Source organism: Piliocolobus tephrosceles, chromosome 1 (genome assembly GCF_002776525.5).
Source record: "Piliocolobus tephrosceles isolate RC106 chromosome 1, ASM277652v3, whole genome shotgun sequence".
Lineage (NCBI taxonomy): Eukaryota > Metazoa > Chordata > Mammalia > Primates > Cercopithecidae > Piliocolobus > Piliocolobus tephrosceles.
This window is the reverse complement of record NC_045434.1, coordinates 33,308,130-33,331,787: the sequence shown is the minus strand read 5'-3', so window position 1 is coordinate 33,331,787 and position 23,658 is coordinate 33,308,130. Positions and strand designations below refer to the sequence as shown.

The 23,658-nt window shown below is 38.4% G+C and overlaps 1 protein-coding gene across 2 annotated transcripts in view; it reads right to left on the bottom strand.

Moving 5' to 3' along the window:
* Positions 1-23,658, bottom strand: part of PAPPA2 (pappalysin 2) — a 400,048-nt gene that overhangs the window by 90,380 nt on the left and 286,010 nt on the right. For both annotated transcript variants that reach the window (XR_003306912.1, XM_026448236.1), the window contains exons 13-14: positions 20,195-20,330; positions 19,760-19,976 (exon numbers count right to left, since the gene is read on the bottom strand). Coding sequence is in view for 1 of the 2 variants with exons in the window: in XM_026448236.1 (XP_026304021.1) it covers positions 19,760-19,976; positions 20,195-20,330 (353 nt within the window). In the remaining variant the exon portion in view is untranslated. The remainder of the gene's footprint in view (positions 1-19,759; positions 19,977-20,194; positions 20,331-23,658) is intronic.

Below are 23,658 nucleotides of genomic sequence, written 5' to 3'. Positions count from 1 at the left end.
GAGTCAGAGGAAAATCCTCAGGCTGGATCTCAGAGCCCTCACTCTCAGGGCCAGCCTAGACCACCGGGCCATCTCCCACGGGATGAGGTTGCTTTCCTGTTGCTTTCTTCCCAATTCAGGAGCTAGCAGCAGAGGCCAGAGTGAGCCAAGGAGCTCCTCAGCAGGGTAGGCAAGAGAAAAACATAGCATATCTAATAGTCCCATAGTTTTGAGCAGTTCTCTTTTAAATAACAGTAAATCAAGTGATGATATTTGTCCAGCTGCCACTGTCTGCATGATGCCCTGCCCAGTGTGCATCCTCTTTTGGCAACACCCTCTCTCTTTCCATCTATGTTTCCAGCTCTTTCCCCACCCCATTACAATGTGTTCTCAGGTAAGAATATGATGTACCCAGTCAGATGTGATTCGCAGGTACTTCCATCTTAATAAGAGTCAGTGTTTTAAGCCAAATGATTTTTTCACAAGGCAAGTTTAAGTCAGTAGGTCTTTACAAATCACACTATGTGGATGACCACCTACACATAACCCTAGCTTTGCTCTTTGCCTCTCCACTCTGATAAGCCTCTACTCTCTTTCTGCTGGTCTTCACTTCCAATGCCATTGTGTTATAAGGTTTTAAAATATGCTTTTGGTTGAGGAATTTCGGTTCAAAATGTATGTTAACCTTTGGCTATCATCCTCTTGTACAGAACCTGCCTGTGGGCACCCAGGCACAATCCTAGCAATGCCCTGCAATAATGATGTGTGTTTTTCCCTTGCTAGTTGTGTACGTGAATGATGCCTGTGCTTGGGAAGCCTCTGTTGGCATAATCCCTTAAGAGTGGCCCTCTTATTCCATGAGGCAGGCTTTACCATAGCTGTGCATTAGACTCACTTAGGAAGCTTTTAAAAAAATTTACTCCTGCTCTATCCCCTGAAAATGTTGATTCTGTAGGCCTGCAGGGGGATTCCCGAATTTGATGTTTATAAGTTTCAAAGTGTTGATATTCACTAAGAGTAAAGCTCAACCCCATAAAGATCTAGATATATGTAACCTGAAATATATGTCAATAAATTCTATAGGCCAAGACTGACTCCAGAAGGAGACATTGGCCTCACTGCTTCATCATTATGTTTTATTATATTAAACTCAAATTATCACAAAGAAGCCATGAGGTAGATCAAAAGCATAAAACATATCCTCTGTTCTGAAGAAACTTTGAATACAGCTGAAGAGAAAAAAATAATTAAATCATGTATTACTGCTTATAAATTCATGGCTATTTCTGAGAAAATTTTATTATTGAATTTGATGTGACTTTAATGAATGAATACAATTCGGAAAGGCAAGAGATGTCTGGAAAGTTTTCTCCAGTTCTTTACGGACAGAACAAAGGAAAAGCAGAAATCTCAAAACATGGATAAAAACATCATTTCCCCTAAAACCGTGAACTGAAAAGAATTCAGTTTGTGCAGATCTCTTAAATCCTGACTAACAACTTTAGATAATTCTATACTGAAAGGAGTCAACCTTTATATCTGAAGACAGACTTAGGGGCAGGTTCCCAAAGTCTTCCCACATCTTTCAGTAGTTAGCGAGGAACAGGGTAAGGTAGACACCAGAAAACAGACATCATTCTTTGCAGATAGAGTGGCCAGCCCCACCAACAAACTTTCCAAGAACTGTCCCCCAGAGAATGCCAAACCAGGCAGCTCTTTTAGTCGTCCATATTTTGAGACCATCGCAGGGACATTGGCACAGCTTCCAACCAAGTCCATATTTGCGGAGCTCAGTAATTCCTAACAAATAGGCAAAGTCCTGTTATTCTGCCTACAGCTGCCCTAAAGCTTTGGTTCAAGGTTCCCCTGAGGGTCTGAGCCAACCTGAAAGAACTTCAGAAGGTTACAACAATACTTCAGAGTCGGTCAGAATCAGTATTAAAATCATTTTTTCTCCTATGTAAGAATGTGTGAAAGATTAAAGACCCCATTTCCTGATTGTGATGGAGGTGGGGGAGGGTGGGCATTTAACAATCATTTCAGAGGAACCAGAGCTCATTAAAATGGAAACAGATCTTAAAGATAATTCAACTCAAATTTCTTGTATTAAATGAGAGAACTTAGTCCAAAAGAAATGATGGGATATTTCAGAACTTCCTACAACACTAAGATTGTAATGTAACAACAAAGAAGCACTTAATTGAGCTTTAGCTCAGACTTAAAATCAGGGTGACATCAGCTCATAAACTTTTCTAAAGTCAATATCCACCCTCCCCCAGGCATTCATAAAAGTCTGATCACAACTTTTATCTAGCATCTAGCTTTGCTTAAGAGAAACTGGCATCTGTACCACACTTTTCAAGAAACAATACAGTATGATGAAGAAAGTAGTAGACCAAGGCCACATGACTTGGGTTCTGGTCTTGGCTTGCCCCTGCTGGCCTCTAGGACCTTGGGCAAGTATCTTAACCATTCTGGCCTTCCATCTGCAAATTAGTAAAATGATGGGGTTGAACTGGCTTCTATCAAACGGCCCTTCCAGCTTTAACATGGTATTGAGTTTCACAGATGAGGTGATGGTGGTATTGGGGTGGGAGTGCAGAAAACCCATGAACAGGCAGGATGTGGTAGAGAACTCAAGAAAGAGTTTCTCATAATCTTTCTTGCCCAGTGTATTTTTTTAGTGTAATGTCCCAACTTTTCAGTTGTTTAGTTAAACAAAATATTGTAATTCATTTATCCAAGAAGTACCACCCCTGACTAAATAGCAATCCCAGAGGTCTTTCTAGAAACAGCTCTTTGAAGGTTAAGTAGTAAAAGAGGATCAGATTTTTCTCTATTATTTTACTTCATTGTATTGATTCTTATGGAAATAAGAGGGTATGGGCTAAGAAGGAATGCATGCTCTAAATCTGGCAGCAGATAGGAGTCGGATGTATAGAATGCACAGTGGACTGGATGAGACAGAGTCCTCATTTAATTTTCCCACCACCAACTGAAAACCAAATGTAATGACAATAACAGCATTCATCCTTAGACAGCTTTGCTATTTATCCAAACTAACAGAGAAAAAAAGTCTTGATTCTGACTCCCCATTCTGCTTGCTCCTTATCTGACTTCATCTCTACTTTGTAGGACAGGAACCAGGTTAAATGTTAAATATATTTCCTTCTTGGGAGGACCAATGCTGGTACTTTGAGGTGTTGAGAACCCTACTAACTGGGAAAATAAAATTAATTCAAGTTCTTCTCCTCTGAAGATTCTCATCTGAGGGAAACAGAGGAATCTCAGCAGTAATTCTGATTCTTCCTTCGCATGATAGAAAAATGTTGAATTATTATGCCAAACCGACTTCTCCTTCCATTCCTGTATCCTGGGAAAGTGGAAGTTTCTCTGCCCCTTTATTTAAGTCTCAGCGCAGACTTGGCTCCTCAAAATAGATCTGTCAGGATACGTCCATCTCTTCCTAGAATGTGACCTATTTGCAAGTTCAGAACTAGACTTGGAGGTCCCAGTGCTGGGCAAATTGCTTCACTCATTTTTGATTCCAGATATGGGCTTTACCATGTTTGTCTGTAGATGGATGAAAGACTTAAATGTAAGACCTAAAACCATAAAAACCCTAGAAGAAAACCTAGGCAATACCACTCAGGACATAGGCATGGGCAAAGATTTCATGAATAAAACACCAAAAGCAACGGCAACAAAAGCCAAAATAGACAAATGGGATCTAATTAAACTAAAGAGCTTCTGCACAGCAAAAGAAACTATCATCAAAGTGAACAGGCAACCTACAGAATGGGAGAAAATTTTTGCACTCTACCCATCTGACAAAGGGCTAATATCCAGAATCTATAAAGAACTTAAACAAATTTACAAGAAAAACACAAACAACCCCATCAAAAAGTGGGCAAAGGATATGAACAGACACTTTTCAAAAGAAGACATTTAGGCAGCCAACAGACATATGAAAAAACACTCATCATCACTGGTCATCAGAGAAATGCAAATCAAAACCACAATGAGATACCATCTCATGCCAGTAAGAATGCTGATCATTAAAAAGTCAGGAAACAACAGATGCTGGAGAGGATGTCGAGCAATAGGAATGCTTTTACACTGTTGGTGGGAGTGTAAATTAGTTCTACCATTGTGGAAGACAGGTGATTACTCAAGGATCTAGAACTAGAAATACCATTTGACCCAGCAATCCCATTACTGAGTATATACCCAAAGGATTACAAATCATGCTACTATAAAGACACATGCACATGTATGTTTATTGTGGCACTATTCACAATAGCAAAGACTTGGAACCAAACCAAATATCCATAAATAATAGACTGTACAAAGAAAACGTGGCACATACACACTAGGAATACTATGCAGCCATAAAAAAGGATGAGTTCATGTCTTTTGCAGGGACATGGATGAAGCTGGAAACCACAATTCTCAGGAAAATATCACAAGGACAGAAAACCAAACACCGCATGCTCTCACTCGTAAGTGGGAGTTGAACAATGAGAACACACGGACACAGGGAAGGGAACATTACACACCAGGGCCTGTTGGGGGTGGGAGGCTGGGGGAGAAATACCTAATGTAAGTTAGGAGAAATACCTAATGTAAGTGATGAGTTGATGGGTGAAACAAACCAACATGTTCACATGTACCCTAGAACTTAAAGTATAATAATAATAATAATAATAATAATAATAATAATAATAATATCATCTACAGGCCCCCTGTCTTTCTGAAGAGAAACAGATTTACATCACACAGCCAAAAGTGCTCTCTTTTAAAAGCCCTGTCTCTCACCAAGTTTCAGAACTCATGATTTTAACATAGATTATAAAATCTCTGGAATACCAAAGAAAGAATGAAAACAATTCAAACTGCAGACTACTATGCAGTTAATGTGCTTCCTAGCACTTGCCCAGGGAAGTAGAATCATTTATTTAAAACGACAAAAAGATATGTATATATTAGCTGACCCTTGAATAACATGAGTCTGAACTTTGCCAGTCCACCTACATACATATTTTCTTCCACCTCTCCCACCCTTGAGACAGCAGAGCCAACCCCTCCTATTCTTTCTCCTCCTCAACCTATTCAACATGAAGACAATGAAGATGAAGATCTTTATGATGATACACTTCCACTTAATAAATTGTAAATATGGCCAGGCGCAGCGGCTTACGCCTGTAATCCCAAAACTTTGGGAGGCCGAAGTGGGTGGATCACTTGAGGTCAGGAGTTCGAGACCAGCCTGACCAACATGGTGAAACCCCATGTACTAAACTACAAAATTAGCTGGGTGTGATGGTGCATGCCTGTCATCCTAGCTACTTGGGAGACTGAGGCAGGAGAATTGCTTGAACCCGGGAGTTGGGCATTACAGTGAGCCAAGATTGTGCTGCACCACTGCACTCCAACCTGGGCAACAAGAGTGAAACTCTTTCTCAAAAAAAAAAAAAAAAAAAAAGAAGAATTTGTAAATAATTTTTTTCCTCATGATTTTCCTAATAAGATTTTTTCTCTAGCTTACAATATTATAAAAATAGAGTATATAATATATTTGATATATAAAATGTGTGTTAATGGACTTTACGTTATTGGTAATGCTTCCAGTCAACAGTAGGCTTTCAGTAGTTAAACTGTGGGGAGGTCAAAAATTATGGGCAAATTTTTGACTGTATGAAGGTCAGTGGCCCTAATCCACGTGCTGTTCAAAAGTCAACTCTACATGCTTTTCTCCTCCCAACACACATGATTTGCAAAGGCAGTAGCCATCTCCCTGTGGGGCACTTCCTAAAGAGCAACGATCACTGGCACCCTCCAAGGGACTGCACTGCTGACTCTATCTCTATTATTTATTCCTGGACACAAATTAAGCTATTCACTAGGGAATGACACTTCCCCAACTACATTCATAGGCTGAGCCTGGGAAATTGTGAAACATGAAGAGTTAGGTGAGAACAACACAGCCCCGTGATGAAGTTTAATGGGCATAAGCTTCAGACTGTGTCACTCCTAAAACAGTACCTACAGGGCAGGAAGACAGGGTAGCCTGGCTTCTCTGTGGGCTGTACATAAGCTATGGCTAAATGGAAGTCTTAAGGATTTGTGATCCAGCTCCTTGAATGGCTCTCAAATTCACATGCAGAAGTAAGAACATAAAACACCTGCGGGGCCGCTTTGGGACTCTACCTCTCCCTACTTCTCCTTGGTTTATTTTCCTTGTAAATTTCTAGATTCCCCAACAGAAGCTTCATGTTGCTTCTGTCATCTTCTAATCCTAGAGTTTACCAGTCCTTGGTGGATATCAGATTTGGAGTATTATTATCTTCTGTTCTTTTGCTCTTCCTAACCCGCTGGAGCCTTGCAACATTGATGGCTCATTTGCTTATGGAGAAATCAAGGGCTGAGGAAGGGAATAGACTGTGCTAAAATCATGCGGTGAGACTAAATTATGTAGACAAAAGTGAGAAGCAGGGATCTGGGCATTGGGTTTGCTGCCACTTCAATCTCCAGACTTCCTCTGCCGGCAGAGCTATGGTTGCACACAAAATCGGACACAGAGCTATGGTTGCACACAAAATTTCAACCAGAGCTTATGGTCAAATCTGTCTACAGCATCTGTCTCCTTGGCAGGCTGGCAAAATGACAGAACCTTGGAAATACTGGTTTCCTTTTATTTTCTGTGCTTTCTCCACCAGCTGCCATGAATACAGGCTATACCGACAAGGCCAGTCCTGAGCAAAATTGGGAAGTAGGTGACATTTTTAATTAATCCCTCTTTTCAATACCACTTTTTTCTACTTCTCTTGTTCCCTAAAACTTCTAAATGGCTACACTAGGTTACATTTCAGCAGGGCCATGGGGCTTATTTTTTGAATTATGAAAATCCATAAGAGAATACTTCTGTTATAAATAGTTGATAAAGACTTAAAATACTTTTAGTTCTAGTATATAGTTATTTACTATTTCAAAGAGACCTCTGGATATTGTAGAGACTTAAAGAAAATAATTCTTAATGATGGAATTTCAGGCACTATGATAAGTCACTAGGGAGGAGTTGTTTTAAAATCAGTCTATTCCTTTGGGGGTGGACCTCAACCCTAAGTCTTCCTAAGCTGGTTTCACCTGTTCCTAGCATTTGATCCAATGCTTTCACTAGTTAGTTCTTAGAACGTGTCCCACTAAGAACAATCTCAGACAAAGTAATGTTTCAATAAAGGCTATTCTGGAATTGTCTTAGTCATACTTCATTAAGCCCACCCAAAAGACCATGTCCATGGCCCCTTCATTTTTCCTGTATAACCTCATGAGTTGGAAAAAAAAAAAAAAAAAAAAAAAAAACCACACAGTTGAAAAGGCTCAAATAGCTCACTGTGCCTCCCAAAGCCGACTTGTCATTCAGCCGGCCATCCATCATCTGCCAGGGGAATCAGAATCCTCTCCAGTGGGTTTTCCTTCTTCCTTCTTATTTTATGGACAAATCATTCTGGGAAGAGGAAGTTGGGCAAGAAAGCAAGGGAGCAATTGAGCAGCTATAATTCTTTCCTTGCTTAAAAGAAACTGTGTAGAAAATAAGAGACTCAATGTTAATTTGTTAAACTGCTTTGAGGAGGCAGATAATCAAATAAGTAGAAAGGCAATACATATTTCATTTCTATAGTGCCTTTCCCAGCAGCAAGAGAGAACATTTCCCATCACTCAGGAACATTAAAAGGAAACCCTATGATAAAAATAAAAGATGAGGAGTCAAAAAATAAATGCTTTAAAATGCAGTTCCTAAGCCAAAAAAAAAAAAAAAAAAAAAAAAAAAGGAGGAGCCTTCACATCTTGAGGCTATCAAAAGGGGTTCTATATAGGACTGAGCAGAGGAAGAAGAAGGCTGGAAAGGTTTGGAACCCAATCCAGGTGGAAGAGGAGGGAAAAGAGTTGGCATTTCAAATCTGAGCTCCAAATAATTGAAGCACAATGGGAATCTGTAAAGCAGCAGCTGAGGGTTCCAGGGAAAAATAAAGCATGAAGCAGAATGACAGATAATAGAGATGAAATAATGCTATTCCCAAGACCAGACTCAGAGACTGATCACAGCAGGGATGGAATGGCCAAGTACTGAGCTGTGCCCTGGCTTCCTCTCCCTGGACTGGGGCTCAGACGTCCTATAAGCTAGCTCCAGCTCAATTTGTAACCTATAGTATAACCAAGAAGAAACATTTTCACACCTGAGTCTCTACATCTCCTAAATGAGATAGCCACTTCCTCCCAGAAATGCTCTGGGGACTATTAAAGACATAGAAGTGAAGTTCTACGGAAAAGTTTCGATTCTTTCTACCACATCCCTCCACTTCCTAACTATAATTCCACGTCTACAGTGAATTCTCCATGAACAATAGAGGTTGACACATAAATCACCTGCACTGGACTTCATGAATAAGTCTATGTCTTCTCTGCCAGCAGATTCACCTTCTCAAGAACAGCTTTCTAAGGCTAGAGACATCTTTTGTGTCACTAGCACATAGTGCCATTGGCGGGGATCTGAGGAGTCCAGGCAGCCGGAGTAAGTCAACTTGAAGATAGGATTAACATGGCATGTTACCCAAATTCATAAACTGCAAAGGGAAAATTTGGGTCATTTGGATGACTAATTGTTGATTTTTCTACCAGGATTACTTATTTTCGCAGGCCCTGCTTCAGGGAACAGTAACCTGAAGAACAGAGGCTAACAGAGACAATGAAGGTGACTAAATTAGTATTCATGTCACGAATTTGTAGGTCTCTATCTGTGAGTCTGGGGCATTGCAAGCCAAACCAAATACACATTATTCACTGATTACTCATTTTTGAAAATTACTTGATACTCTTCTTTACATAAGCATGGTTAGCAAAGTAAGGCAGGCATGTTAATTATATGTATATGTTCAGGTTTATGATAAATATACAAGAGCTAGAGGCTGGACTCCAAATGATGTCCATAATAACAGCCTATTGGTAAATGTTTTTAATGCAAAAGGTAAATTTCAGTTTAAGGATTTTTGCTTTGCATATAGGACCATATAATAACACAATGCGTGAATTCATTATTTTTCCTTGACTCAGATTTTATGTTTTATAATAATCCACTTCCACTCAATAAATTGTAAATATATTTTCTCTTCCTCATTTTTCTCAATAAGATTTTCCTTTCTCTAGCTTACTATTTTTTGTAAGAATGTAGTATATAATGCATTTAGTATATCAAATATGTACTAATTTTTTGTTGTTATTGTTGTTGTTTTGTTTTGTTTTGAGTTTTGAGACAGAGTCCTGCTCTGTCACCCAGGCTGGAGTGCAGTGGTGCAATCTCAGCTCACTGCAACCTCCGTGTCCTGGGTTCAAGCAATTCTCCTGCCTCAGTCTCCCAAGTAGCTGGGATTACCAGTGCCCACCACCACGCCAGGCTAATTTAGTATTTTTAGTAGAGATAGGGTTTCACCATGTTGGCCAGACTGGTCTCAAACTCCTGATCTCAGGTGATCTGCTCGCCTTGGCTTCCCAAGTACTGGGATTACAGGTGTTAGCCACCACGCCTGGCCAATTATTTATGTTATCAGTAAGACTTCTAGGCAACAGTAGACTGTTAATAGTTAGGTTTTTGGGAGGTCAAAAATTATATGCATTTTTTTTTACTGTACAGGGTTGGTACTCTTAATTTACATGTTGTTCAAGAGTACAGGCTTACTTTTATGTAAGTAAATAGAAAAATAAAGATTTATGATGAAAAGAAAAAAGGAAAGAAGGAGAAAAGGAAAAAGATCTGAGGATGCCATTGCTCTTTACAATAATATTTATGTTTTTCTTAAAAAACAATATATCTTCATATAAAACTAAACATCCTCTTAACCATATGATCCAACAATCACATTCCTTGGTATTTATTCAAAGACATTTTAAAATTTATGTCTATACAAAAGCCAGCACATGGATATTTATAGCAGCTTTACTCATAAGTGCCAAAACCTGGAAGAAACCAAGATGTCCTTCAATAGGTATATGGATAAATAAACTGTTGTACATTCACACAATGGAATATTATTCAATGATAAAAATAAATGAGCTATAAAGCTATGAGAAGACATGAAGGAAACTTAAATGCATGTAACAATGTGAAAGAAGCTAATCTGAAAACTGTGTAATTCCATGCACTATGTAATTCCAACTATATGACATTCTGAAAAAGGCAAAATGATGGAGATGGTAAAAATATTAATGGTTGTGAGAAGTCTGGGACAGCAGGGATGTAGGGTATGTTGGTGAATAGGCAGAACACAGGATTTTTAGGGCAGTGACAATGCTGTGCGTGATACTATAATGATGGATACTTATCATTACACGTTTGCCCAAATACATAGAATGCACAACAAACACTAAGAGCGAATTCTAATGCAAACTATAGATTTGGTGTGATTATGACATGTCAATGTAGGTTCATCAGTTTTAACAAATGTCTCACTCTGGTAGGGGATGTTGATAGCAGGAGGGGCTAGGCATGGGTGAGGTCAGTGGGTGTATGGGAAATCTCTGTATCTTCCTTTCAATTTTTCTGTGAACCTATAACTGCTCTAAAAGAATAAAGACCTTAAAAATAAAACAATGCTCTTTTGAATGGCACAACCACTTAAAAATGTAAATCATTTTAAAAATTAGTTTTATAATTCAATGCATATCGCATTAACCTTTTTCAAGACTGTCTTGCATAAAGTGAAACATAATCACAAACACACACACAGACACACACACACATATTCATACAGATATATGACCACATTGGTGTATGTGTATGACCACCAATGTGGTCAAATATGCAAATATGCGTATGATCCAGACTGGATCAAAATTGCTAACTCTCAGTTATCCATCATCATAAAAATAATCAGAATAAAGGTAATCGAAACAGTAACCATAACTTTTAAATTTTTGTATTTTTATATACAGTTGTGTGTCACTTAACATTGGGATATGTTCTGAGAAATGTGTCGTTAGGTGATTTGATTATGCAAATATCATAGCGTGTACTTACACAAACCTATATGATATAGCCTAGTACACACATAGGCTACATGGCGTAGCCTATTGCTCCTAGGCTACAAACCTGTACACATGTTACTGTACCAAATACTGTAGGCAATTGTAACACAATGATAAGTGTTTGTGTATTTAAACAAATCTAAACATAGAAAAGGTACAGCAAAAATACTGTATTATAATCTTATGAAATCATCATTATATATACAGTATTTCACTGAGAAAAATGTTGTAATGTGGTACATGACTATAATCTTATTTTCTAGGAAACACATTAACATTACTGATTAAATTTCATTTTGATGATACCATAAACATACCAGGTGAGCCATGAACAAGATGGCTCTGAAGCAGACTAAAGAATAAGGGGAAAAAATCTGGACAGGTATCATTCATAAAACAGATGTGTTTTTTCCTGGATGAAAGAGAGTTGCGAGGACATTCTCTGGTAGAGAACTGCTTGGATAATCCACCTATCAAGAGCTGGGGAATTTCTATGAAAAGACCTTACTCTTGGAATCACTACTTTTCCTTCATGCTTTTTTCCTACAAGCAAGTTATTTGTGTATCCCTTGTGTCCTAAGCTGTCTAGTAAGTTGAAACTACATGGCTATAGCATGTGGCTCTGTCAGGATATGAGACACATGTAGTCAGATAACTCCAAGGGTACTGCATACATTCGCTTATCTCAGGCTAAACTATTGTGATGGAAATAATCCCTGCCTTCTGAAATCTCTACCCTTGCATAATCTCCTCAACTAGAGTGTGGGTGGGACCAGTGACATGATGCTAATCAATTGAATACAAAGTTGATAAGCTGTAACACTTGTGATTATGTTACAAAAGATTGTAGTTTACTTGCTGAGAGACTCTTTGTCTTGTTGGCTTTGAAGAAACAAGCTACCATAGGTGAGCTTCCCAATGGAGCAGACTATGTGGCAGGGAAGTAACCGTGGCTTCTGTGCGACATTCAGCAAAAAACACTGAAGCCCTCAGTGTGACAGTCTTTTGGAACCAAATACCAACAGCCATGTGAACTTGGAAATGGACTTACCCCAGTCAAGTCTTCAAATGAGAACACATTCCTGACACCTCATTATAGCCTTACAGATGACCTAGTTAAGCCTTGCCTAGAATCCTGACCCTCAGAAACTGTAAGATTATAAATAAGCATTGTTATAAGCTGCTATATTTATAGTAATATTATTACACAACATTAGAAAACTAATACACACATAAGCCAGGCTTTCAAAATTATGTTTCTTTTCCTGGATTAGATGTACTTTAATCTCAGAGAGAGTGGAATATGTTTCTTCAGATTTTTTTTTCTTTTCTAAGAAACAAGATTTTTATTTTTTAATTTTTTTTGGTCTGGGCTAGGACCCCATAGGAGCTGGGTCAAAACTTCTCTTTTTCTATTGACCTCAAATCCTCTGGGTTGTGCCCATAAAATTGCCCTAATCTGAATTAAATATTTCCTACACTTTCCCAAAAGTCCAAAGTATCTTTACAATTTTCCCCTTGGTATCCTACTCCATCAGGTACCTCCAGCTCGCCTGTATTACTTGGAGCCTGAATTTACAAGTCATCATTTCCTCTAAACAAATATGCCCGTTTACATAAGTAGATGTAAAATACAGCTGTTATTTGATTATTCTAGGGCTAGTTAAACTTTTGTTACCTGAATCAAAATATAGTTTGAGAGAGGGTGGGAGGATTTCTTGAAGAGTAGTAGACATGAGAGTAGATTTCTGAAATAGTTTGCCATTTACATAATAGCTTTCCTTCCTAGAAACAAGTTACTTGGATTCTAGTCTTACTTTTGCTAATCCCAAATAAAGTAAATTTGTGCACTTGAGTCTCAGTTTCCTAAATTAAAAAATTATTCCTGTTCAATTGAGTCACTTAAATGGTTTCTGAACAACAAATAGTTTATCTCTTTTTATAAACAAACACACATGGATACACACATGCAAACAAACACACACACATATACACATATAATGAGAGTGAGAACAAGAGAGAGAAGAAAGAACCCTAGTTTCTACATGGATATTTATTTTAAAAGATTAATATCCTATTCAATTTTATACTGGAACACTTGGCTTTGATAAGTTATAGTTTAAGGCAAACCTTAGAACCCACTAGGATTTTATATTTATGAGTATCTGTTACTTGTTTTCCATCTCAATCAGAATGTGTATTTATACTGAATAAACTAATAAGGTATTTATGCCTTATGTTGGTCTAGGACTTAAGTTCAAAACATTAAAAAAAGAATTTCTAATTAGCTCAAATCTGTTCAGAAATTATATTGAAACATAGTATTCACTTTTAGTCCCAGCTACTTGGGAGGCTGAGGCAGGAGAAAGGTGTGAACCCGGGAGGTGGAGCTTGTAGTGAACTGAGATCGCGCCATTGCACTCTAGCCTGGGTGACAGAGTGATGCTCTGTCTCTAAAAAAAAAGAAAAAAGAAAAAGAAAAATAGTACTGAAGCCAGGAAAGAACTCCTGTGTGGAACACATAAGACACAGAGAAAAGGGGTTTCTTCTTGGTTATTTGACAAGACTACTTTCTCTGCTGGTTTTCAACTTATTGCCTCTCAGTTCCAAATCCACCCTTCATTGTTCTGCTTTATGATACTAGAGCTAGACCATGAAAACATTTCTCTTCACCAGCTAGCATGTCACTTTTTTCTTCAGTAGATGGCACTGGAGAGACATTGCAGGATGAAGAGGCTTGCCTCCATTCCTATGTGCTTTCCTCTCCTTGCTTCTCCAGCCATGTGTGGGACAACCAGTGGTGCTCACCACCTAGTGAGTTTCAGGGATACTCCACATGTCCCAGCAAGTCTTACCAGCATCTTAGCTGGCTTCTCAACAAGTCTCAGTGGCACCCCGTGGATGTCTCCCATCAAGTTTCATTAGTGCCCAGTGGGGAGACTCCCCGAAAATTCCAGCAGCACCACAGTGACAGCTTTCCAGCAAGTCCCAATTGTGTTCCAGAGCCAGCTTCTTCATGAGCTTTTACCTGCACCCCAGTGAGCATTTACTGACTACCAGCCCCATTCCATTCTGTAGAACCTCCACAACTTCTCTGCCACACAATGTGCCACAGCCCCACCTCTTCCAATGAGATCTGAACCTCAGCTTTGGGTTGGTGGCCTCTTCCATATTTGTTCCTTTCTTAGATACTCTTCTATCACTCATAAAAGTAATGGTTGCTACTTTTATCAATCATTCTTTTATTTGTTAGAGTTCTTCCTACCCTTTAGTAGTTAATTCCATTACTGGTTAATAATTACTTTTATGAAACTTCTCTATTTTAATTACTGTGTCCTGATTGGATCCCAACTGAGATGGAATGGTACTGGGGTTAATACTAGACGATAGATTCGCAAGGATGGGATTTGGGGACAAGTTTGATTGTGCGTTTGGTCTTGAGTACAATGCTGAGTCCCTTGCCATTGGAATGTGGGATGCTAGTAATCCATGGCATTCAGCAGCATCACAATTTCTCAAGCTGCCACATTTGGTTGACTGTGATGAAGAGCCAACTGAAAAAATGTCTGCTGTATTTGACTGTAGGTGTGCTGCACACCACTGGCCAAGCATGTCACAGCAACAAAAGAGAAGAAATCACTCCAGAAACAGCAGAGAAAATCCGTCCTAGGACCGGCATTGTCTCTCTAGTACCCTCTACTGATGATGCGTAACATGATGCCAGTTGGCAAAGGATAAATAGTGATAAAAATCCAGCTCTAATATTACAGTATAGGAGATAAGGCTGGATTTGGAACCAAGAGGAAACAAACAAATTTATTGATAACTAGCACACCTGATTGGCAAAAAATAAAGATGGGGAATACTGTGAAAATTGCCCCAGGTGGTACTCCAACCTGGTGTTAGAAGGTGCTACAAATCTCACATGTGTTATTTTCAGTTAATCTCACAATAATACTATAAGGTAATTTCTCTTTGCTTCCCATTTAAATACCAACAATATAGAAAAATATGAAAATTATTTTCAATACCAAAAACCAAGATTGGCAACCAAAATCTGTAAGGATTTTCTCTTGATTGAAAAATATATTGGAGTTAAATTGAGAAACAGCATTGGAAACCAAACCATGTACTTTTTGTTTCCTGAAAAGGAGAGAATAAGTGATGAAGCCATACTAAAAGAAAAAAAAAACGTTATTCTTTCTTCATTTCCTGGCCCCTGTAAAGACCAGAAAACTGGGCCCTGTTTTGCATGGGTCAGAGATCTGTTCTCCAGCCATTGTTCCTATCAGTGCTGCCTTTTCTTTACTCATTTCAAGACTTTAGGTTAGGAAGCATAAAAGTCTTAGTGAGCTGGGGTGGGGTGTGGAACCAGTGGCAAAAGCCGTTATATATTGGGAGATAAACGTCCTAAAGGTAAAATGCTACTGAGTCCTAAAGAATCCTAGAAGCTTGAGGATCATGGGATACACTTTTGGAATAAAATCTTGGAGTACTTGGACATGGCAAAATCTGCATGTCTTTGTGAAAAGTGCAGTGAAGCTATGTGCCTGGGGCTCACTGGCAGCAAAGACAGAGAAAGGTTAAAAATAAAAGAAAGGCAAATATTTATCAAACAAATACAAACAAAAGGAAGGCAAGGATAGAAATTTTAATTCCAGAAAGAGTAGAATACAAAGACACAAGCATTTAAAGGGGTAAAAGGATTGGCAAGATGTATGATCCTAATAAAGATAAAAGGCTCACAAAAAGTTATATATTTAACTATCTAACATCAAATTATATAAATCAAAAATTGTTTGGAATACAAGGGAAAAATGAAAGAAGCACAATTGCATAAAAGGTTGACACCACATTCTCAACCAGGTAAACAGGGAAATCTATGCAGATTGAAGAAAAAGTGTAAATGCTGTAAAGAGATGAGTAGAGTAGTCAAAAGTTTCAATTATTGCCATCAATCCATGTCCTGGAAATGGTTCTATATCTTTTGAAGATTCAGCACTCAGAGATCTTATGGATATATTATTAGGTTAGTTGCAGAAATTACAATCATTTTTTTTCATTGTATCCATTGGATTGGAAGAACAAAATTCGATAGGAGAAACCACATGCCCATCAGCAATTCTTGCCTACTGGTAAACTCTTCTATCTTGACCTTGTAAATTTCCAAAGTAGAAAGAGTCCTGTTTGTCTGTAAAGGAATTCACTCACTTAGGTATGTTAACATATTGGTGTCTGGATTATATTTTAGATACACTGCAAATCCCATTACATTAATAAAATAGATGGTTTCCACTTCCCAAAGCTATTAACACAATCCTGGGATGGTTGGAGGTTTGCCTGCTCCTGATATTGTGGCAAGTTGTGCAGAACCTATCCCTAAAGTGGCTAGAGCTGGAAACAATTGGAGGGTAAGAATGAATTGAGCTCTTCTTGAGCACTGGTGGCCAAAATCAGGAAAACTAAACTTGGTTTTCAAGACTAAGGGGTTCATGATCAGCAGAATAAGCCCAAAGGGTCATAAACTGGGTAGCCATCATAACAGAATGGGAAACAAGACTGAGACAGAACAAAGTTAAGGGAGCCAGGGAATGAAGAAAGAATAACCTGTTTCCCTCTCCTCTTTTAGTATGGCTCTATTCTTTAAATGGTTTTTTCTTTCCAGAAAATAAAAAGTGCATGCTTTGATTTCCAATTATGTTTCTCAATTTAACTCCAATACATTTGCAATCAGGAGGAAATCCTCACAGATTCTGGCTGCCAGCCTTGCTTTTTCATATTGATAAGAGTTTTCGTATTCTTCTGTGTTGTTAGTAGTTAAGTGGGAAGCAAGGAGAAATTACTTTGTCCAAGACAAAGGTCATGATGAACATCACTGGAGAGGCAGACTTAGGTTTCCTGGCTTTCATCTGAGATTCTGTGGGCCAATCAGGTTGATTTTAAAGTGTAGTGTTGCAGGAGGGATGGGCCACTGGTCAGTAATGTTTAAATACAAAATGGAAAACACATCTTCTACTGGCAGGCATCTGTCAGCTCTCCCCTGCCCATGTAAGTATCAGTGGAATTCAGGTCATAACGGGTAAGAAGGAGGTAGCCAGGAATCCCTCTCACTGCCCAGAATTTGAGGGTTTTATATTGTGGTACATCTACATATACAACCGTGATTGATACAGGCTGCAAAAACACTTGGACTCTTTGAGAATACATAGGGATTTAGGTTTCAGATATCTTCACAATTAAAGTATATGAGATTTACTAGGCTCCCTGTATATCAAAATTTACTACATTGCACTGATTTGCTGGCTGACAAGGAAAAGTCAATTTGCATGGCTCCTGTCAGTCACATGTGGTTTGGAAATGCTTATGCATTCCAGATACACAGTGTAAACTGGAGAATCATATCCTATTTCTCCTGGTTTGCATGCATGCATATAAAACTTGTTTTTCCCACAGTGCCACATGAGAAAAAGAACTAGCAGCAGTAATTATAATTAATCAACTTCTTTGTTGAAACTTCACAGCCATGATTGTAAGGGGAATTCTTGTTCCTCATGTCTAGAAAGGCTGTAACTTCTACTTTTTTGTTTTTCTTGTTCAGTTCTGTTCCATGGAGTATTTAGAGATAAAGTTGGTAACTGGCATCTAAAACAGTTTCTCATACCTACTATGTGCTAGGCCCTCTGTAGGTATTCAGATATACTGAGCAGAATTATCCACTACAGGAAGCTCAGAGTTTAATGAGAAAGAACAACAAGTAAACAAACAGTTACCACCCAATGTGACAGCTGCTTTTGCAGAGTTTGCATCATGCAGTATGTCCTATGGGAACAGCGAGGAAGTTTGCCAAAACTTCACGGAAGGTGAATCTTGATGGTAGAGTATGAGTTAAGTGAAGAAGGATTAGAAGGCAGTCAAGAAAGTAGGAAAGGAACATTATGTGCAAAGCTCACCAAGAACACATGTTTCAGGGACCTGAAAGAAATGCTGTATGGCTTAAGGCCAGAGGTAGAGCCAGTAGAGAATATAATTTGAAAATATATGAGAGAGAGAGGCCGTAATTCTAATAAATGTTATTTTAATAGTCTACATTCTTGTGTTAATATTTGGAGCATTTGTTCACTAAGAAAGAAGACTTTAAAGTTGTAGATGAACTAGTTAACCTTATGATATTCATTACCCCTTACTGTTTATCCCTTTCTAACACTTAGAACAATACCTGGTTTATAGTTAATGCTTAGTTAACATAAACTATTATTACTGGACCCCAGAGATTCATGCCCCTATGCCAACCCCTCCCCTTGGGTATGGACTGAACTTACTGACTCACTTCTAAGGAATAGAATATGCCAGAAGTAATGGACTGTTACTTCCAATATTATGTTATGAAAAGACTGTGGCTTCCTTCTTGGGCAGTCTCTCAAGTGTTCACCATCTTTGGCTCTCTTTCTGTCTTGGATCACTGGCTGCCATGTCACAAGGACACTCAGATAGTTGTGGAGAGGCCTGCTTGGCAAGGAATTGAGCCACTTCTGTGTGAGCATGCTCACTGCCAACACCTATGAGTGAGCTTGGATGCGGATCTTCTGAGGCCTGATAGTAGACACAGGAGTGAGCTTGGAAGTGAATTCTCCAGCTCTGCTTGAGGTTTGAGGTAACTACAGCCTTGGCCAACAGCCTGACTACAACCTCATAAGAGATGTTAAGCCAGAGATACCTGGCTGAGCTGCATCCAGATTCCTCAACCACAGAAACTGTGAGATAATGTTTATTGTGTTCAGCCATTGACTTTTGGTATAATTTGCTACACAGCAATAGATAACTAACATGCTATACTAGTACTCTCTACTGCCCATCCCTGTGAGGTCTGAGTATCTGGGATACCTTGAATGAGCCTTGTGGCACCAGAATTTCTTTTTGGTGATGGAGTACTTCTCGGAACCCCAGCTTTTGTCACTAGGATCATAATCACCTAGTAACAAGTAAGTGATCTCACCTCCCTCGCTGAGGAACGAACCCTGTCACCTGTAGTCTCACTCAATTGATTAGACCATGTACAGAATGATTCTAGCCCAAATGCAGAACAGATTGTTGTGTTTGGGAAGCTCCTTCCCCTAACGTTGGGCACACCAACACTGTGAGTACAGTCCCTCCAATAGCTGCTGCTGAGATGCCAGTGAACCTCATAGCCACATCTGTCTAGACGATGACAATCACAGACATCCACAGAAAGACATATGTAGCTAATGCATTTCCTATTTCCACATGTAATTCTAAAAGATTATATGACACACCCTAGCAAGTATTTGTTAAACTTGCTATATACACTGTCCAGGTGGAAATAAGTGGAAAAATATACATTGCTTAGGGAACATTGAGTTTTTGGCAGAGAATTTTTGGCAGTTTATATAACAATGTTGATTTGAAGTTGGTGGTTTTATATGTAAAAAAGATGTTAAGACCTTGTAAAGACATTAAATATTTACATAAAAATTGTGGTCAGCGAAGGAAAGAAGAACAAAATATAAAACCCAAGTGTGCCTTCCACAGATTATTCTTTCCTTGCTTCCTATGTCTTTTTAGTAGTTCCTAAATTCATTTTTCAGTTAGTGATTGAGCAAACACTCTATACATAACACTATGTAAATGTGAGCCATTCATTACAGCCACAAGAAAAAGAAACGAAAGAAAGGGAACTTTGTACCTCTGTCCCTGATGATTCTGCCCCTCGTCCTCTGAGATGCAGTTACTGGGAGCCGAAAGACCAATGTGGGAGAATGTCCTTAGAGCCACAGCTGAGATGCCAACCCGTGGGGATGAGAAATTCAGCAGCACTGAGGTGGTATGGTGGAAAAGGATATTCTGGTGATGGGTCACATTGATAATCAGTGGGTTATGCTGGCATGACAGTCCATAGGTTCCTGAAGATAAACAGAGATGAATCATATTTTCAGCCATTGTTAGTACCATGTTTCCATATCTTGTATTCATTTTATCCTCTTAATAGGTGGATGATGCCAAAACCTAGATGTAGGATGTAGGCGAGATCCCAGACAACATAAAAGACAGACATCAAGCTGACTTCTGGGTCTACTGGGTTGTCCTCCAGTGGCCCTAAAGGGATATTTGTCAGACTCACCAAGAGAGTGGTTGCTTCCACGGACATCGGTCAGGTAGAGAGTCACTGTCGGCTGCCGATGCTCTCCAGGAACTAGGCCATCAGTTGTCAAAAAAATAAAAATTGCTCTGGCCACTCCTGGTCTATTGAAACACACCTAAGCATAAGCACATTTACGTGTGAGTCATTATTTTCATTGAGCTATCAAGACATGTGCCATACCATTTTTATTCTTCTCAGAGAGCTCACCATTTATAAAGTAAGAGCTTCCTTTTTTTTTTTTTTTTCACAAATGGTAAAAATATGGAGTAGACACAGAAAGGTATTCAAGGTTGTATCAAACATCAAGATCAAATGGAAAGATAATTTTCAGATGCTGAACATCCTATCTTTTTCTGAGACTGATACCTCAACTGTTTTTTTTTTCACTTGAACCTGTCTTTCTTTAAATTTCTCAAAACAATCATTCAAAGAAACCATTGCCAGACACAATAAAATCACTGCATAGCCAGTGCCATAAGTACTTCCTTATTGCCAAAGTGAAAGCAGTAGAGAATCATCAAACTAGCATCTTGCTCTAAACTGTTCCAAGTTCTGAACTGCCATGTCTAGTTATCTTTCCTCATCTTCCTATCTCTCCCCTAAATTTGTATCAGAACCTCTCACATAGCTTGTGAACTCTGACATGGTAGAGATGCTGTTGCAGAGTCTCTTGCTTCTGAAATTAGAATCTGCCCAACCGTTTATCCTCATGAATCTTCTGGGTGTACCAAGCATGTATACCCAGCCCCCGGCCAGGAAAATGAGCCAACAATGGGACACAGGAAAATTCATGTATTAATCAGGTATATCCCTAGATGGTTAGGGTGATTAACACTAAAACAGGCTTTCAGAGGGAGCTATGGAAATGTTGTCCTTATAAATCCTTTGATAGAAAAAGAAAAACATCTTAGAGATGTTGGATGATGAAGGGCAGATTCTTGATACTGCTGAGAGTCCAGTGTTCATCTTCCACACTGGACTTATTTGATGTGGTAATTCTACTTTCATTTTATTTCCCATAGCTGAATATTTCTCTTAATTTTCATTGAGAATAAATCCCAACTGTCCCTGGTGTTATATGGTTGTTATATGATTAGAATCTGGAACTGAACCTTACAAAGTTCTACGTGCCTTTCTCTAGCATTTTTTCAGGTTCTAAGAGTGATGAAGCTCCAGGAAAATTGTTCCCAGTGTAAAAGCAGGGTACAACATCTAATGACAGGGCCTTCCTCTAAAAGTGGGGAGCAGGAGAGTAAAACATGTTTTTCATTTTAACAAAAATTCTTTCTTGTCCACAGACTGATTTTTCCTGAGCCTTGGCAGTGTGTTTACAGTGTTCATTTGCACTGCTGGCTTAATTAGGATTATTTTATGACTTTCAGTGGTCAAAGCAGCACAGCTCTCCCTTCTTTCTCTCCTTGAGGGAAAGACCAGCAACACACTCTCTTTTCACAGTGTCTTTTCCCCCCTTTTTATTTCTCCTCTTTGAAGTAACAAATATTTCTTCATAACTTAAGAAATATCCAGATCCAAGGTTATGCTTGCCATATGAAGTCCTTTGTCCCTGTCTGGATGAGGGCTAGACATGAAACACACCCTAAGGTAACCAAGAGCCCAACTCAATGCCCTCAGCTCCAGCAGCAAATGACATCAAAGCTCCCTGGGAATTCCCACAACCTCTTCCTTTTCATACACCACAAAAGAGACCTGAGTACTGGAAGAAAGTTCTGTGTCATTTTCTGAGCCAGGAACAGAATCCAAACAAGTACCTGGTGACTTTACCCCATTAGGTCTCAGGCATGAAGAGTAGGGTGGTTTCAACAAGTAGGAAGCCCAGCCTTCCCACCTTCTGTTGGATCCCAAAATAGGTCTCACCCACCTGAAACTAGTTAATTAAGGTAGGTCCTATGGTGTGAGTTTCTACGTTTTGAAGGTCCTGCCTAAATCTCCAACCTATTTTTCATCTCCTAGCAATATGCCTCCTTGCTCCACGGGTCTTGGAATATAAAATCACTTTGCCTGTTCCTGGTGGCAGTGTCTCTGTGCCATGATTTGTGGGAAGAAGCTATGCCAGGAGTTCCAGGCCATGGCTTAAGTGGGAAAACCCCAGGTGAGGCTTACAAAGAAGACACAGGCAGAGAGGAGTCTTAGGCTACTCAAAGCAAACAGAGACAAGTGTTTGATCAAGTTATGGAATGCTGAGTCTTGGGCATTTCCTTTCACAGGGACACAGAAAGGTAGCCAAGTTTCATTCACTCAGACCCCACGTATGTTCACAACAGCAACTAGCACAAGAAAGTGTGAACTCTCATACAGCTACTGGATCTTCAAAAATAGAAACCAGCATGAATCTGCATATACATGTATAATAAATTCAAGCAGAGGCAAAAGGAACCAAGTAAATTCATAGTTCTAGAGAGAGAGTAAGCCAGGCAGAAACTCTGGGTTCAATTCTTGGATTGATCTTTATTTGCTGGTAAATCTGAGCAATATATCTCTCTTCTCTGAGCCTAGGGTTTCTCTTTTCTGCAACTAAGAAATAGTGATGTTACTGATAGCTTGACTATGAATATTAAATGAAATCAGGTAAAAATACATAGAATGGTGACTATTATTTAGTAAGAATTCAATGTTCAATAACTTGTATTTCAAAAAAAAATTTTAACCTATTTACAATGTAGGAAAAAGGTGAAAAAAAGTTTTTTAATTAAACATACATTTGTATGTTTAATATATAGGGAATTGTGATTTTCTGAAATGTATAGCCTAAAAAATTTCATATATGCTATTTTCAATTGACACTTGTAGAAATGTGAACTGGTATTCCAAGATCTAATTCCATGGAAATAATCAATATTGTAGGCCCTTGGTATAGAATATACCTCTACTTTATAAATTGAGTCTATGAAAAATAAATTATACTTTAAAAATACATATATAACTTTTCTTACAGGCTTTTCAGAAATTTATTTTAAAATGTCTTTGTTAAAAATCTACTTTTACTGTACATAGAGACACAGAAACTTCTAGAATTGGCACTGTAAATAGAAATCTAAAAGTGTATTCATTATTTAAATATATTTTTTAAGTTGCTCTTTCCACAACCAAGTAACAAATATGTACATGTGACTTTAATTTAAATATAAATATATTTATATATAAGATATTTATTTAGAAATATATAAATATATATTTTAACATACATTAAAAAATATAAATACATATATATATTTACATATACATTTGTGACTTGGCTGTGGAAAGAGCAACCTTAAAGATATATTTAAATGAGTAATACATACATATATATAGAATACATTTTATATGGAAATATAAGGAATTGTACAAAAGAAATACATTTTATATATATATAGAGAGAGTCCAGACTATTTTTACTTTATTAGAGACAAATAATGAATTTTATGCTCCTAGACATCAAAGAC